General features: G+C 56.1%; 1 protein-coding gene across 1 annotated transcript in view; it reads left to right on the top strand.

Moving 5' to 3' along the window:
* Window positions 1-580: 580 nt before the first annotated feature.
* Window positions 581-12,378, top strand: part of MRS44_009504 (uncharacterized protein) — a gene marked incomplete at both ends in the record, with an annotated part of 32,437 nt that continues 20,639 nt past the window's right edge. Inside the window, one exon of the mRNA XM_065621316.1 lies at window positions 581-12,346. Within this exon, the coding sequence (XP_065477388.1) occupies window positions 581-12,346 (11,766 nt within the window). The remainder of the gene's footprint in view (window positions 12,347-12,378) is intronic.

A 12,378-nucleotide genomic window follows, 5' to 3' on the forward strand; every position in this document is an offset into this window, starting at 1 on the left:
TAGCGAGAAGAATGCAGGAGAATCGGCTGGGATGGCCTCCAGATATGAGCCACATGGTCCACACAGTCTGACCAAGTTTCGAATCCTTTCATCAGGGATTACTAAAGAGCCAATACGGAGTAAAAGGAGTAGTATAGCTTGGAATTTGGGGAAACCCCGACGAGGCGATCCCTGGGCTGTCAGATTACCTTACAAGTCTCCATCTACTGACCGCAAACTCAACTCTGTTCCTTTCAGTCACTTCCTCTTTCCTGGAAGGGAACATCTCTTCGAATTTGGAAAAAAGAAAAAAGCACCAACACAAAATCAAGAGATACAATCTTTATCGGACACAAATAGCTACGTGCCCTCTGTGCCGTGCAACGATACTGTCCGAAAACTCGACCTAGGAGCCACTTACACCTCTGGTGGCAGCACAAAGCCGGACTCGCCGCAACTCAGCAACCAGCCACTCGAAATCGCAAACTACAGCAGCTACACGAACTTCACCAGATGGTTTGTACATACTGACTACACTAGATTTACTAACAGATAGACAATCGTTGCCAGCTAACCGAGCCCGTTTGCTTTCTTGGTCAACATGGGCGCCATCGAGCAAGACAAGGCGTATGATCGCCTTGCCAACCCGTCTGGGGCGAGTACTATCTCTTCAAACCGGTACTCCGAACCTGTCGAGCAATCCTTTGCCCAGGGCAGACTGTGGTTCCTGCACCAGCTGAAGCTCGGTGCAAGCCGGGACATTACGCCGGCCGCGATCCGACTCCGGGGCCATCTCGACATCGATGCGCTGAACGCTGCCTCGCGCGCTCTGACGCAGCGCCACGAGACGCTCCGAACGACGTTCAAGGAGCAGGATGGCGTGGGCGTACAGGTTGTGCACGCCTCGGGTCTCGAAAGAGGGTTGAGGATTGTTGATGCCTCGAGCCGCGATTTGGCCCAACTCCTGGACAAGGAACAAACCATGAGGTTCGACCTAGAATCTGAGCCAGCTTGGAGAGTTGCACTGTTCAAGGTGGCCGAGGATCACCATATTCTTTCCATTGTTGTACACCATATCATCTCGGACAGCCGGTCTCTCGACATCATTCAGCAGGAGCTTGGAGAACTCTACGCGGCCGCCTCGCAGGGGAAATCGATCTCGGCCTGTCCCTTGGGTCCAATTCCCATTCAATACCGCGACTTGACGACATGGCAGAACCAGGACGAGCAGGTCGCTGAGCAGGAAAGGCAGCTCGGATACTGGATCGAGCAGCTCGACAACAACACACCGGCCGAACTCCTCACAGAGCTTCCCCGGCCAGCTATCCTATCTGGCAAAACTGGCAAGATCTCCTTCCAGATCGACGGATCGGTACACAAAGAACTCATAGCCTTCTGCCTCTCCCAGCAAGTAACCGCCTACGCCGTGCTGCTGGCAGCGTTTCGCGTGGCGCACTTTCGCCTCACCGGAGCCGAGGATGCAACCATCGGTGCGCCCGTTGCCAACCGCGACCGGCCGGAGCTGGAGCACATGGTTGCTCCCTTGGCCACTCTGCAGTGCATGCGAGTCGTGCTCGATGAGGACGACACCTTCGCGTCGGTGCTGCGGCAGATCATGTCCGTCATGACAGAGGCACATGCCAACCGCGACGTCCCCTTTGAGCGCATCGTGTCTGCGTTGCTGCCTGGGTCGACAGATACATCACGACACCCGCTTGTGCAGCTCATGTTTACTCTACGTCCCGCGGAGGATACGGGCCGAGCCCGGTGGGGGTTGCTCGAGGCTGAGACTCTGCAGAGTGCGGCCCCGACACGATTCGACATGGAGATGCACCTGTTTGAGGGAGATGGCCGGTTCGATGCAAACGTGCTGTTCTCCACGAACCTTTTCGACGCAGAAGCCATCTCCAGCGTGGTTTCCATCTTCCGGGAAGTCCTGCGCCGTGGCATCTCGGAGCCTGCGGTGAATGTGACGACGATGCCGCTCACCGATGGGCTTGCCGCGATCCGGGACATGGGCTTGCTGGATATCGGGACCACCGACTACCCCCGCGAGGCGAGCGTGATTGATATGTTCCAGGAGCAGGTGGCCTTGAATCCAAGCGCCACAGCCGTGGCCGACGCTTCGGCAAGATTGAGCTACTCTGAGCTGGATCACAAGTCAGATCAGCTGGCCGCGTGGCTGCGCAGACGGCAGCTCAAGCCGGAGACCTTGATTGGCGTCTTGTCTCCTCCGTCTTGCGAGACCATGGTTTCCTTCCTCGGTATCCTCAAGGCCAATCTGGCTTATCTGCCTCTCGATATCAACGTCCCCTTGGCACGCATCGAATCAATCCTCTCGGCCGTGGACGGGCACAAGCTCGTCCTGCTTGGGAGCAACGTGCCCCAACCCAAGGTGGATGTGCCCGATGTTGAGATGCTGCGGATCAGCGATGCCCTGAACGAGTCCCAGATGAATGGGCTTGCAGGGAAACAGGCGACTGCAAAACCCTCGGCGACTGACCTGGCCTACGTCATCTTCACCTCGGGATCGACTGGCAAGCCGAAGGGCGTCATGATCGAGCATCGGGGTATCGTACGCCTCGTGAAAGGAACAAACATTATTTCGCCCGTCCAGGCAGCAGTGCCGACAGCTCACCTGGCCAACATCGCTTTCGATCTCTCAACATGGGAGATCTATACCCCTATCCTTAATGGCGGCACTCTTGTCTGTATCGAACACTCTGTCACGCTGGATAGCAAGGCACTAGAAGCTGTGTTCACCAAGGAGGGTATTCGTGTGGCCTTCCTTGCTCCTGCTCTGATCAAGCAGTGTCTCGCCGACAGACCGGCCATCTTTGAGGGCCTGGATAGCCTGTACGCCATTGGCGATCGCTTCGACCGACGTGACGCCCTCCATGCAAAGTCCTTGGTGAAGCATGGTGTATATAATGCCTACGGTCCAACCGAGAATTCCGTCGTCAGTACCATCTATAGCGTCTCCGAGACTTCACCGTTTGTCACGGGGGTGCCCGTTGGCCGGGCCATCAGCAACTCGGGCGCCTACGTCATGGATCAGGATCAGCAACTGGTCTCTCCCGGAGTGATGGGGGAGCTTGTGGTTTCTGGAGACGGTCTAGCTCGAGGATATACCGATTCAGCTCTGGATAAGGACCGATTTGTCGTGATGCAGATCAACGGTGAGTCAATCCGGGGCTATCGTACGGGAGACCGGGCCCGATACAGCCTCAAGGGTGGCCAGATTGAGTTCTTTGGCCGCATGGATCAGCAGGTCAAGATTCGTGGCCACCGTATCGAGCCAGTCGAGGTAGAGCACGCTTTACTCAACAGCGACCAAGTACGCGATGCAGCAGTGGTTATCCGGAGACAGGAGGATGAAGAGCCTGAGATGATTGCCTTCGTTACGACGCAGGGTACGCTCCCTGATCACCTCCTCAACATCAACGGCAACGGCCACGGCCACGTTCCCGACAGCAGCAAGAACGACCAATTTGCCGTTCACGTCGAGAGTGAACTGCGCCGGCGTTTGCAGATGTTGCTGCCCTCCTACATGATGCCGGCTCGCATCGTGGTGCTCGACCATCTCCCTCTCAACCCCAACGGTAAAGTCGATCGGAAGGCGCTGGGTCAGTCGGCCAAGACTGTGCAGAAGAGCAAGCTGGTCTCACAGCGCGTCGCCCCACGCAATGAGATCGAGGTCGTGCTGTGCGAGGAGTTCAGGAGTATGCTTGGTGTCGAGGTTGGCATCACCGATAACTTCTTCGACCTGGGTGGTCACTCCTTGACAGCCATGAAGCTCGCGGCACGCATCAGCCAGAGGCTCGACATTCAGGCATCCGTAGCGACTGTCTTTGAGCAGCCGATGCTCGCTGACCTCGCCGCCACGATCCATCGCGGCTCGACCGTGTATAGCATCATCCCTACGACAGAATACACTGGACCGGTGGAGCAGTCATTTGCCCAAGGCCGTCTATGGTTCCTTGAGCAGCTGAACACCGGCGCCTCATGGTATAATGTGATGCTCACCGTACGACTACGAGGCCACCTCGACGTGAATGCGCTGGGAACGGCCCTGCTCGCCCTGGAGAAACGGCACGAGACTCTTCGGACAACCTTTGAGGAACGGGACGGGGTTGGCATGCAGGTCGTCCACGGCAGTCTTATGGGGGAGCTGCGGATGATTGATATATCAGAGAAATCTGGCACTGCCGCGCATGAGGCACTGATGAAGGAGCAGTCAACACGCTTCGACCTGACTCGTGAGCCAGGTTGGAGAGTGGCGCTGCTGAAGTTGGCAGACCACCACATCTTGTCGATCGTCATGCACCACATTGTATCGGATGGATGGTCTCTCGACCTCCTACGACACGAGCTGGGCCAGTTCTACTCGGCAGCTATACGCGGCCAGGACCCATTGTCGCGCGTCGAGCCACTCCCGATCCAATACCGCGACTTTGCGGCCTGGCAGAAGCAAGACAGCCAGCAGCAAGCAGCGCACCAGAGGCAATTGGAGTACTGGACCAAGCAGCTTGCAGACAGCACGCCGGCAGAGCTCCTAACAGACTTCCCGCGGCCTTCGATTCTATCCGGAAAGGCTGGAAAGGTCCCCGTTGCCATCGAGGGGTCTCTATACGACATGCTCCAAGTCTTCAGCCGCACCCATCAAGTCACGTCGTTTGCTGTCCTACTCGCAGCCTTCCGTGCAGCACATTTCCGGCTTACGGGATCTGATAACGCGACTATTGGTGTCCCTAGCGCGAACCGGAATCGGCCTGAGCTTGAGAACATGATCGGCTTCTTCGTCAACACACAATGTATACGTATCGCGATTGATGAAAACGACAACTTTGAATCGTTGGTCCGGCAGGTCCGGTCGACGACTACAGCCGCACAGGACAATCAGGATGTCCCGTTCGAACAGGTCGTTTCCAGCCTCATGCCGAGCAGCTCGAGAGATGCATCCCGGAACCCTCTGGTGCAGCTCATGTTTGCACTGCACGGCCAGCAGGATCTGTTCAAGATCCAACTGGAAGGGACCCAAGAGGAGGTGATCCCAACAGAAGAAGTGACGAGGTTCGACATTGAGTTCCATCTCCACCAAGGCGCCAGCAAGCTGAGCGGTGATATCATATTCGCTGCCGACTTGTTCGAAGCCGAAACTATTCGTGGTGTCGTCAGCGTCTTCCAGGAGGTCCTGAGGCGCGGATTACAACAGCCACAGACCCCGATCATGACAATGCCACTCACCGACGGCATTCCCGAGCTGGACAGGATGGGCTTGCTGCACATGGTCAAGACCGACTACCCCCGCGACATGTCTGTGGTGGACGTATTCCAACAGCAAGTTCGTCTCAGCGCTGATGCTACAGCTGTTGTCGACTCATCTTCGCGGATGAGTTACGCCGAACTGGACCAGAAGTCCGATCAGGTGGCAGCGTGGCTTCGCCAGCGACAGCTGCCCGCCGAAACCCTTGTGGCAGTGCTCGCACCACGCTCGTGCGAGGCCGTCATCGCTCTCTTCGGTATCTTGAAGGCTAGTCATGCCTACCTACCGCTCGACGTCAATGTGCCAGCAGCGCGTCTTCGCGCCATCTTGGCCGAGGTGAAGGGCGAGAAGCTGGTTCTCCTAGGAGCAGGTGAGCCAACACCGGAAGGCCAGTCGCCAGAGGTCTCGATGGTGAGGATTGCCGATGCCACGAGCGCTGTCGGCCATGCCAGCTCGCGTGATGGCAAGCCCAAGCCAACCGCAGGCAGCCTCGCCTATGTCATCTTCACTTCCGGATCCACTGGTCAACCAAAGGGTGTGATGATCGAGCACCGCGGAGTCTTGCGCCTTGTGAAGCAGACCAACATTTTACCCAGTCTACCGCCGGCGCAGACCTTCCGAATGGCTCACATGTCCAACCTTGCGTTTGATGCATCGATATGGGAGGTCTTCACAGCCCTTCTCAACGGAGGCTCTCTTGTATGCGTCGACAGGTTTACCATCTTGGATGCTCAAGCGTTGGAGGCACTATTCCTCAGGGAGCACATCAATATTGCACTCTTCCCACCCGCCCTGTTGAAGCAATGCCTCAAGGATGCAGCTGCTACCATCAAGTCTCTTGACCTCCTATACGTAGGAGGAGACCGGTTAGACACAGCGGACGCAGCTCTAGCCAAAGCCCTAGTCAAGTCAGAGGTCTACAATGCCTACGGCCCAACGGAAAACACGGTCATGAGCACCCTATACCCGATTGCTGACGCAGAACGATTTGTTAATGGTGTGCCAATTGGCAGAGCCGTTAGCAACTCCGGGGTGTACGTGATGGACCAGAATCAGGAGCTTGTGCCGTTGGGCGTGATAGGAGAGCTAGTAGTCACTGGAGATGGTTTGGCTCGTGGCTACACCAACCCGGCTCTTGATTCCGACCGGTTCGTTGATGTCACTGTTCGAGGCCAACTTCTCAGGGCCTATCGCACAGGTGACCGAGCTCGTTACCGGCCCAAGGATGGCCAGGTTGAGTTCTTTGGTCGGATGGATCACCAGGTCAAGGTTCGAGGGCACCGCATCGAGCTCGCCGAAGTAGAACACGCCTTGTTAAGCAGTGCCGGTGTGCACGATGCCGTTGTCGTTTCACACTCGCAGGAAGACAACCAGGGAGCCGAGATGGTGGCCTTCATCACCGCCCAAGACAACGAGACTCTCCAGGAAGCACAGTCGAGCAACCAAGTCCAGGAATGGGAGAGCCATTTCGAGACCACGGCCTACGCGGACATCACGGCGATTGACCAAGACACGCTCGGGCGAGACTTTACATCCTGGACCTCCATGTACGATGGAACGCTCATTGATAAGAGGGAGATGCAGGAATGGCTTGACGATACTATGCGCACTTTCCTTGACGGTCAAGCAGCTAGCCACGTGCTTGAAATCGGTACCGGTACCGGTATGGTTCTATTTAATCTCGGTCAAGCTGGGCTGAAGAGCTACATTGGACTGGAACCTTCCCAATCCGCGGTTCAATTTGTCAACAAGGCAGCCCAAACGTTCCCAGGCCTTGAGGGAAAGGCTCAAGTACATGTCGGCACGGCGATGGATACGGGCCGGCTCAGCGCCTTGAGCCCGGATCTGATCGTCATCAACTCCGTGGCCCAGTATTTCCCGAGCCGAGAATACCTCGCCGAGGTGGTTGAGGCCCTGGTCCGGATTCCGGGTGTTCGCCGTATCTTCTTCGGAGACATGAGAACCTATGCCACCCATACAGACTTCCTTGTTGCCCGGGCGGTCCACACGCACGGTGGCAAGGTGACGAGATCTAAAGTGCAACAGGAGGTGGCCCGGTTGGAAGAACTAGAGGAGGAATTGCTTGTCGACCCTGCCTTCTTCACAAGACTCAAGGAATCTCTGCCGGAAGAAATAGAGCATGTTGAGATCCTGCCGAAGAACATGAAGGCCAACAACGAGCTGAGCTCATACCGGTACAGCGCGGTTCTGCACATCCGTAACCACAACCAGAATCAAAGCAGGTCGATTCACAAGATCAATGCAGAGTCCTGGATCGACTTCGCCTCAAGCCAGATGGATAGACAGGGTCTTGCTCGACTGTTGAAGGAGAACAAAGATGCCGAAAGCATCGCTGTGTTCAACATCCCTTACAGCAAGACTATCGTGGAACGGCACATCGCCAAGTCTTTGGCCGATGACCACGACGGCGATGATGCACACAGCTCAATCGATGGAGTCGCCTGGATCTCAGCCGCGCGCGAGAAGGCGAGCCAGTGTACATCCCTTGATGTGCATGACCTCGTGCAGTTGGCCGAGGACGCTGGGTTCCGCGTCGAGGTCAGCTGGGCCCGCCAAAGGTCCCAGAACGGCGCTCTCGATGCTTGCTTCCATCACTTCCAGCCCACCGAGAACGAAAGCCGCGCGCTCGTCGATTTCCCCACAGACTACAAGGGCCAACAGTCCAGAAGCCTGACGAACCGGCCCCTGCAGCGGGTTGAGAGCCGTCGGATCGAAGTACAGGTCCGAGAGCAGCTCCAAGTATTGCTCCCGGCATACATGATCCCAGCCCGGATTGTGGTTCTCCAGAACATGCCGCTGAACACGAACGGCAAGGTAGATCGCAAGGAGCTCACCCTTCGAGCCAAGGTCACGCCGCAGGCTAAGCCGAGCTCCGAACTCGTGGCTCCTCGGGATGCTATTGAAGCCATTATCTGCAAGGAATTCAAGGATGTTCTCGGCGTCGAAGTGGGTATCACAGATAACTTCTTTAATGTCGGAGGACATTCTCTTTTGGCCACAAAGCTTGCAGCGCGCCTGAGCCGACAACTCAATGCCCAGATCGCAGTCAAAGACATCTTCGACCGGCCAGTTATCGCCGATCTGGCAGCCACAATCCAGCAGGATACCACGGAGCACAACCCTATCCTACCGACCTCTTATGCCGGTCCAATCCAACAATCATTCGCCCAAAGCCGACTCTGGTTCCTCGATCAACTGAATGTCGGCGCCACATGGTATCTCATGCCCTTCGCAGTCCGGCTGCGAGGGCCTCTAGTTGTTTCTGCTCTCGCTGCCGCTCTTCTGGCCCTAGAGGAGCGCCACGAGACACTGCGAACGACCTTTATCGAACAGGAAGGTATCGGCATGCAGGTCATCCATCCGTTTGCCCCCAAGGAACTGAGGGTGATCGATGTCTCGGGCGAGAAAGATAGCACTATCCAGAAGATACTGGAAAAGGAGCAGACGACACCCTTCAATCTTGCTTCTGAGCCCGGTTTCAGACTAGCATTACTAAAGACAGGAGAGGACGAGCACATTCTCTCGACAGTGATGCACCATGTAATCTCTGATGGCTGGTCTGTCGATATCTTCCAACAAGAAATCGGCCAGTTCTACTCGGCAATCCTTCGTGGACACGATCCTTTGGCCCGGATCGCACCGCTCTCGATCCAGTATCGCGACTTCGCGACTTGGCAGAGGCAGACATTCCAAGTCGCAGAGCACCGGCGGCAGCTTGCATACTGGGCTAAGCAGCTCGCCGATAATAAACCAGCCGAGCTGCTGACCGATTTCAAGCGACCGCCTATGCTCTCTAGCCGCGCGGGCGAGATCCTGGTGGTCATCGACGGCTTGATCTACGAGAAGCTTCAGGACTTCTGTCGAGTCCGCCAGGTGACCGCCTTTACCGTGTTGCTGGCCGCTTTCCGCGCAGCGCACTATCGTATGACCGGGACTGAGGATGCGACGATTGGAACACCTATCGCGAACCGTAACCGGCCGGAGCTTGAGGGCTTGATCGGCTTCTTCGTCAACACACAGTGCATGCGTATCACCGTCGATACAGAGGATTCGTTCGAAACGTTGGTCCACCAGGTTCGAGAAACGACGCTGGCTGCACATGCCAACCAGGATGTTCCTTTCGAACAGATTGTCTCAAACATCTTGCCCGGATCGAGCGATACTTCTCGGAATCCGCTGGTACAGCTCATATTTGCTCTGCATTCGCAGCAGAATCTTGGCAAGATCCATCTGGAGGGTATCGAGGAGGAGATCATCCCCATTGCTGAGACCACGAGATTTGATATCGAGTTCCATCTGTACCAAGAGGCTGAGAGGCTGAAGGGTAGTATCGTCTATGCAGCTGATCTCTTCGTGCCCGAGACTATACAGAGCGTCATCACCATCTTCCAAGGCATACTGCAGAAAGGCCTCAGCGAGCCCGATATGCCCGTCGCCTCTATGGCGCTTGATGGTGGGCTGGAGTCCCTCCGAAGCACAGGACTGCTGCACCCTCAGCCAACTGATTATCCGTCCGATGCTTCAGTGGTGCAGATCTTCAAACAGCAGGTGTCGGCTAACCCCGATGTCATCGCGGTGAGAGATGAATCAACACGGCTGAGCTATGCCGACTTGGATCGGAAGTCGGATCAGGTGGCCTGCTGGCTATCTCGGCGAGGTATCGCTCCTGAGACGTTCGTGGCGATCCTGGCACCACGCTCGTGCGAGACAGTCGTGGCCATCCTCGGTGTGTTGAAGGCCAACCTTGCATATCTGCCTCTTGATGTCAATGTTCCTGCGTCTCGGCTTGAGGCCATCCTTTCGGAGGTGTCGGGATCCATGCTAGTCCTTGTGGGAGCAGAGACCCCGATTCCAGAGGGGATGGCTGAAGCGGAGACGATCCGGATCACAGAGATTCTCGCCGACGCAAAGACCGACGACATCAGCAGGCTGGCCGCGACTCAGCCCACCGCAGCAAGCCTTGCGTATGTGATCTTTACATCTGGATCGACTGGTCGACCAAAGGGTGTCATGGTCGAGCATCGCGGAATCGTACGCCTTACAAAGCAGACCAACATCACATCCAAGCTGCCAGAGTCTTTCCACATGGCCCACATATCGAATCTTGCCTTCGATGCCTCCGTGTGGGAGGTATTCATCACACTTCTCAATGGAGGCACATTGATGTGCATCGACTATTTCACTCTCTTGGAGAGCACGGCGCTCGAGAAGGTCTTCTTCGACCAACGCATCAATGTTGCTCTGCTCCCTCCAGCCTTGCTGAAACAGTGCCTCGATAACTCACCCGCTCTGATCAAAGCCCTCGACGTTCTCTATATTGGTGGTGATAGGCTAGATGCTTCTGATGCTGCCAAAGCAAGGGGGCTCGTCCAGACGCAAGCTTTCAATGCCTACGGCCCAACGGAAAACACAGTCATGAGCACCATCTATCCCATTGCCGAAGACCCCTTCATCAATGGTGTGCCCATCGGTCATGCTGTCAGCAACTCGGGAGCTTTTGTCATGGACCAGAACCAGCAAATCGTCCCCCTTGGTGCAATAGGAGAACTCATCGTGACTGGAGACGGCCTTGCTCGAGGCTACACCACTTCCTCTCTTAACGCTGGTCGATTTATCAACGTTGATATCGATGGCGAACAAGTCAGGGCATACCGAACAGGAGATAGAGCGCGCTACCGACCAAAAGACCTGCAGATCGAATTCTTCGGCCGTATCGATCACCAGATCAAGATCCGCGGCCACCGCATTGAACCAGCTGAGGTCGAGTATGCTCTTCTGAGCCACGACCTGGTCACTGATGCGGCAGTCGTCACCCACTCTCAAGAAAATCAAGACCTGGAGATGGTTGGGTTCGTGGCCGCCCGAGTCGCTGATGTTGGAGAGGATGAGTCTAGCAACCAGGTCCAAGAATGGCAGACTCACTTCGACAGCATCGCATACGCAGATATCACCACTATCGACCAGCAAAGCCTTGGACGGGACTTCATGTCATGGACCTCTATGTATGATGGCAGCTTGATTGAGAAGAGCCAGATGCAGGAGTGGCTCGATGATACGATGCGGTCACTTCTGGATTCCCAGCCCCCTGGTCACGTACTCGAAGTTGGCACAGGAACTGGCATGGTTCTGTTCAACCTCGGCAGAGTAGGGGGTCTGCAAAGCTACGTTGGCCTAGAGCCATCGCCGTCCGCAACCGCGTTTGTCAACAAGGCCGCCAAGTCATTCCCTGGGCTTGAGGATAGGGTCCAGGTTGAAGTTGGAACAGCAACTGATATCGACCGGCTGGGAGACGATCTGCACGCAGGCCTCGTCGTCATCAACTCGGTCGCTCAATACTTCCCGAGTCAAGAATACCTCGCCCAGTTGGTCAGAGATCTTACCAAGGTCCCTGGCGTGGAGCGTATCTTCTTTGGTGATATGAGGTCGCACGCTATCAACAGGGATTTCCTTGTCGCTCGCGCAGTTCATGCACTGGGCGATAAGGCAACAAAGGCCGAGATTCAGCGGGAGGTTGCGCGAATGGAAGAGTCTGAAGACGAACTGCTCGTTGATCCGGCCTTTTTCACCTCCCTGGCGACGCAAGTAGAGAAGATCAGGCACGTGGAGATTCTCCCCAAGAGAATGCGAGCCACGAACGAGCTGAGCTCGTATCGATATGCTGCTGTTCTGCACGTCAATGAGTTGACGAAACCGGCACACAAGGTCAGTCCTGGCGCCTGGGTCGACTTTGCCGCGATGAAGATGGATCGCGATGCCCTGATCCGTCTGCTCAAGGGCACCAAAAGTTCCGACCACATTGCGATCGCCAATATTCCCAACAGCAAGACAATCGTCGAGCGGACCATCTGCGAATCAGTTTACAACATTAGCGGAGACGCCAAAGACTCGAACGACAGAGTCTCATGGCTTTCGGCTGCTCGATCGGATGCCGTGAAAGTGGCTTCCTCTCTGCGATCGATCTCGTCGACGTTGCACAAGAGGCAGGCTTCCGGGTCGAGATCAGCTGCGCGCGGCAGTGGTCTCAGAATGGCGCGTTGGACGCCGTATTCCACCACCTTGACTCATCACCACGGTCGTCTCGTGTGTTGGTCGACTTCTTGACCGACCACCAG

Source organism: Fusarium solani (genome assembly GCF_023522795.1).
Source record: "Fusarium solani strain SB1 chromosome Unknown bctg00000005, whole genome shotgun sequence".
NCBI classification, from domain to species: domain Eukaryota; kingdom Fungi; phylum Ascomycota; class Sordariomycetes; order Hypocreales; family Nectriaceae; genus Fusarium; species Fusarium solani.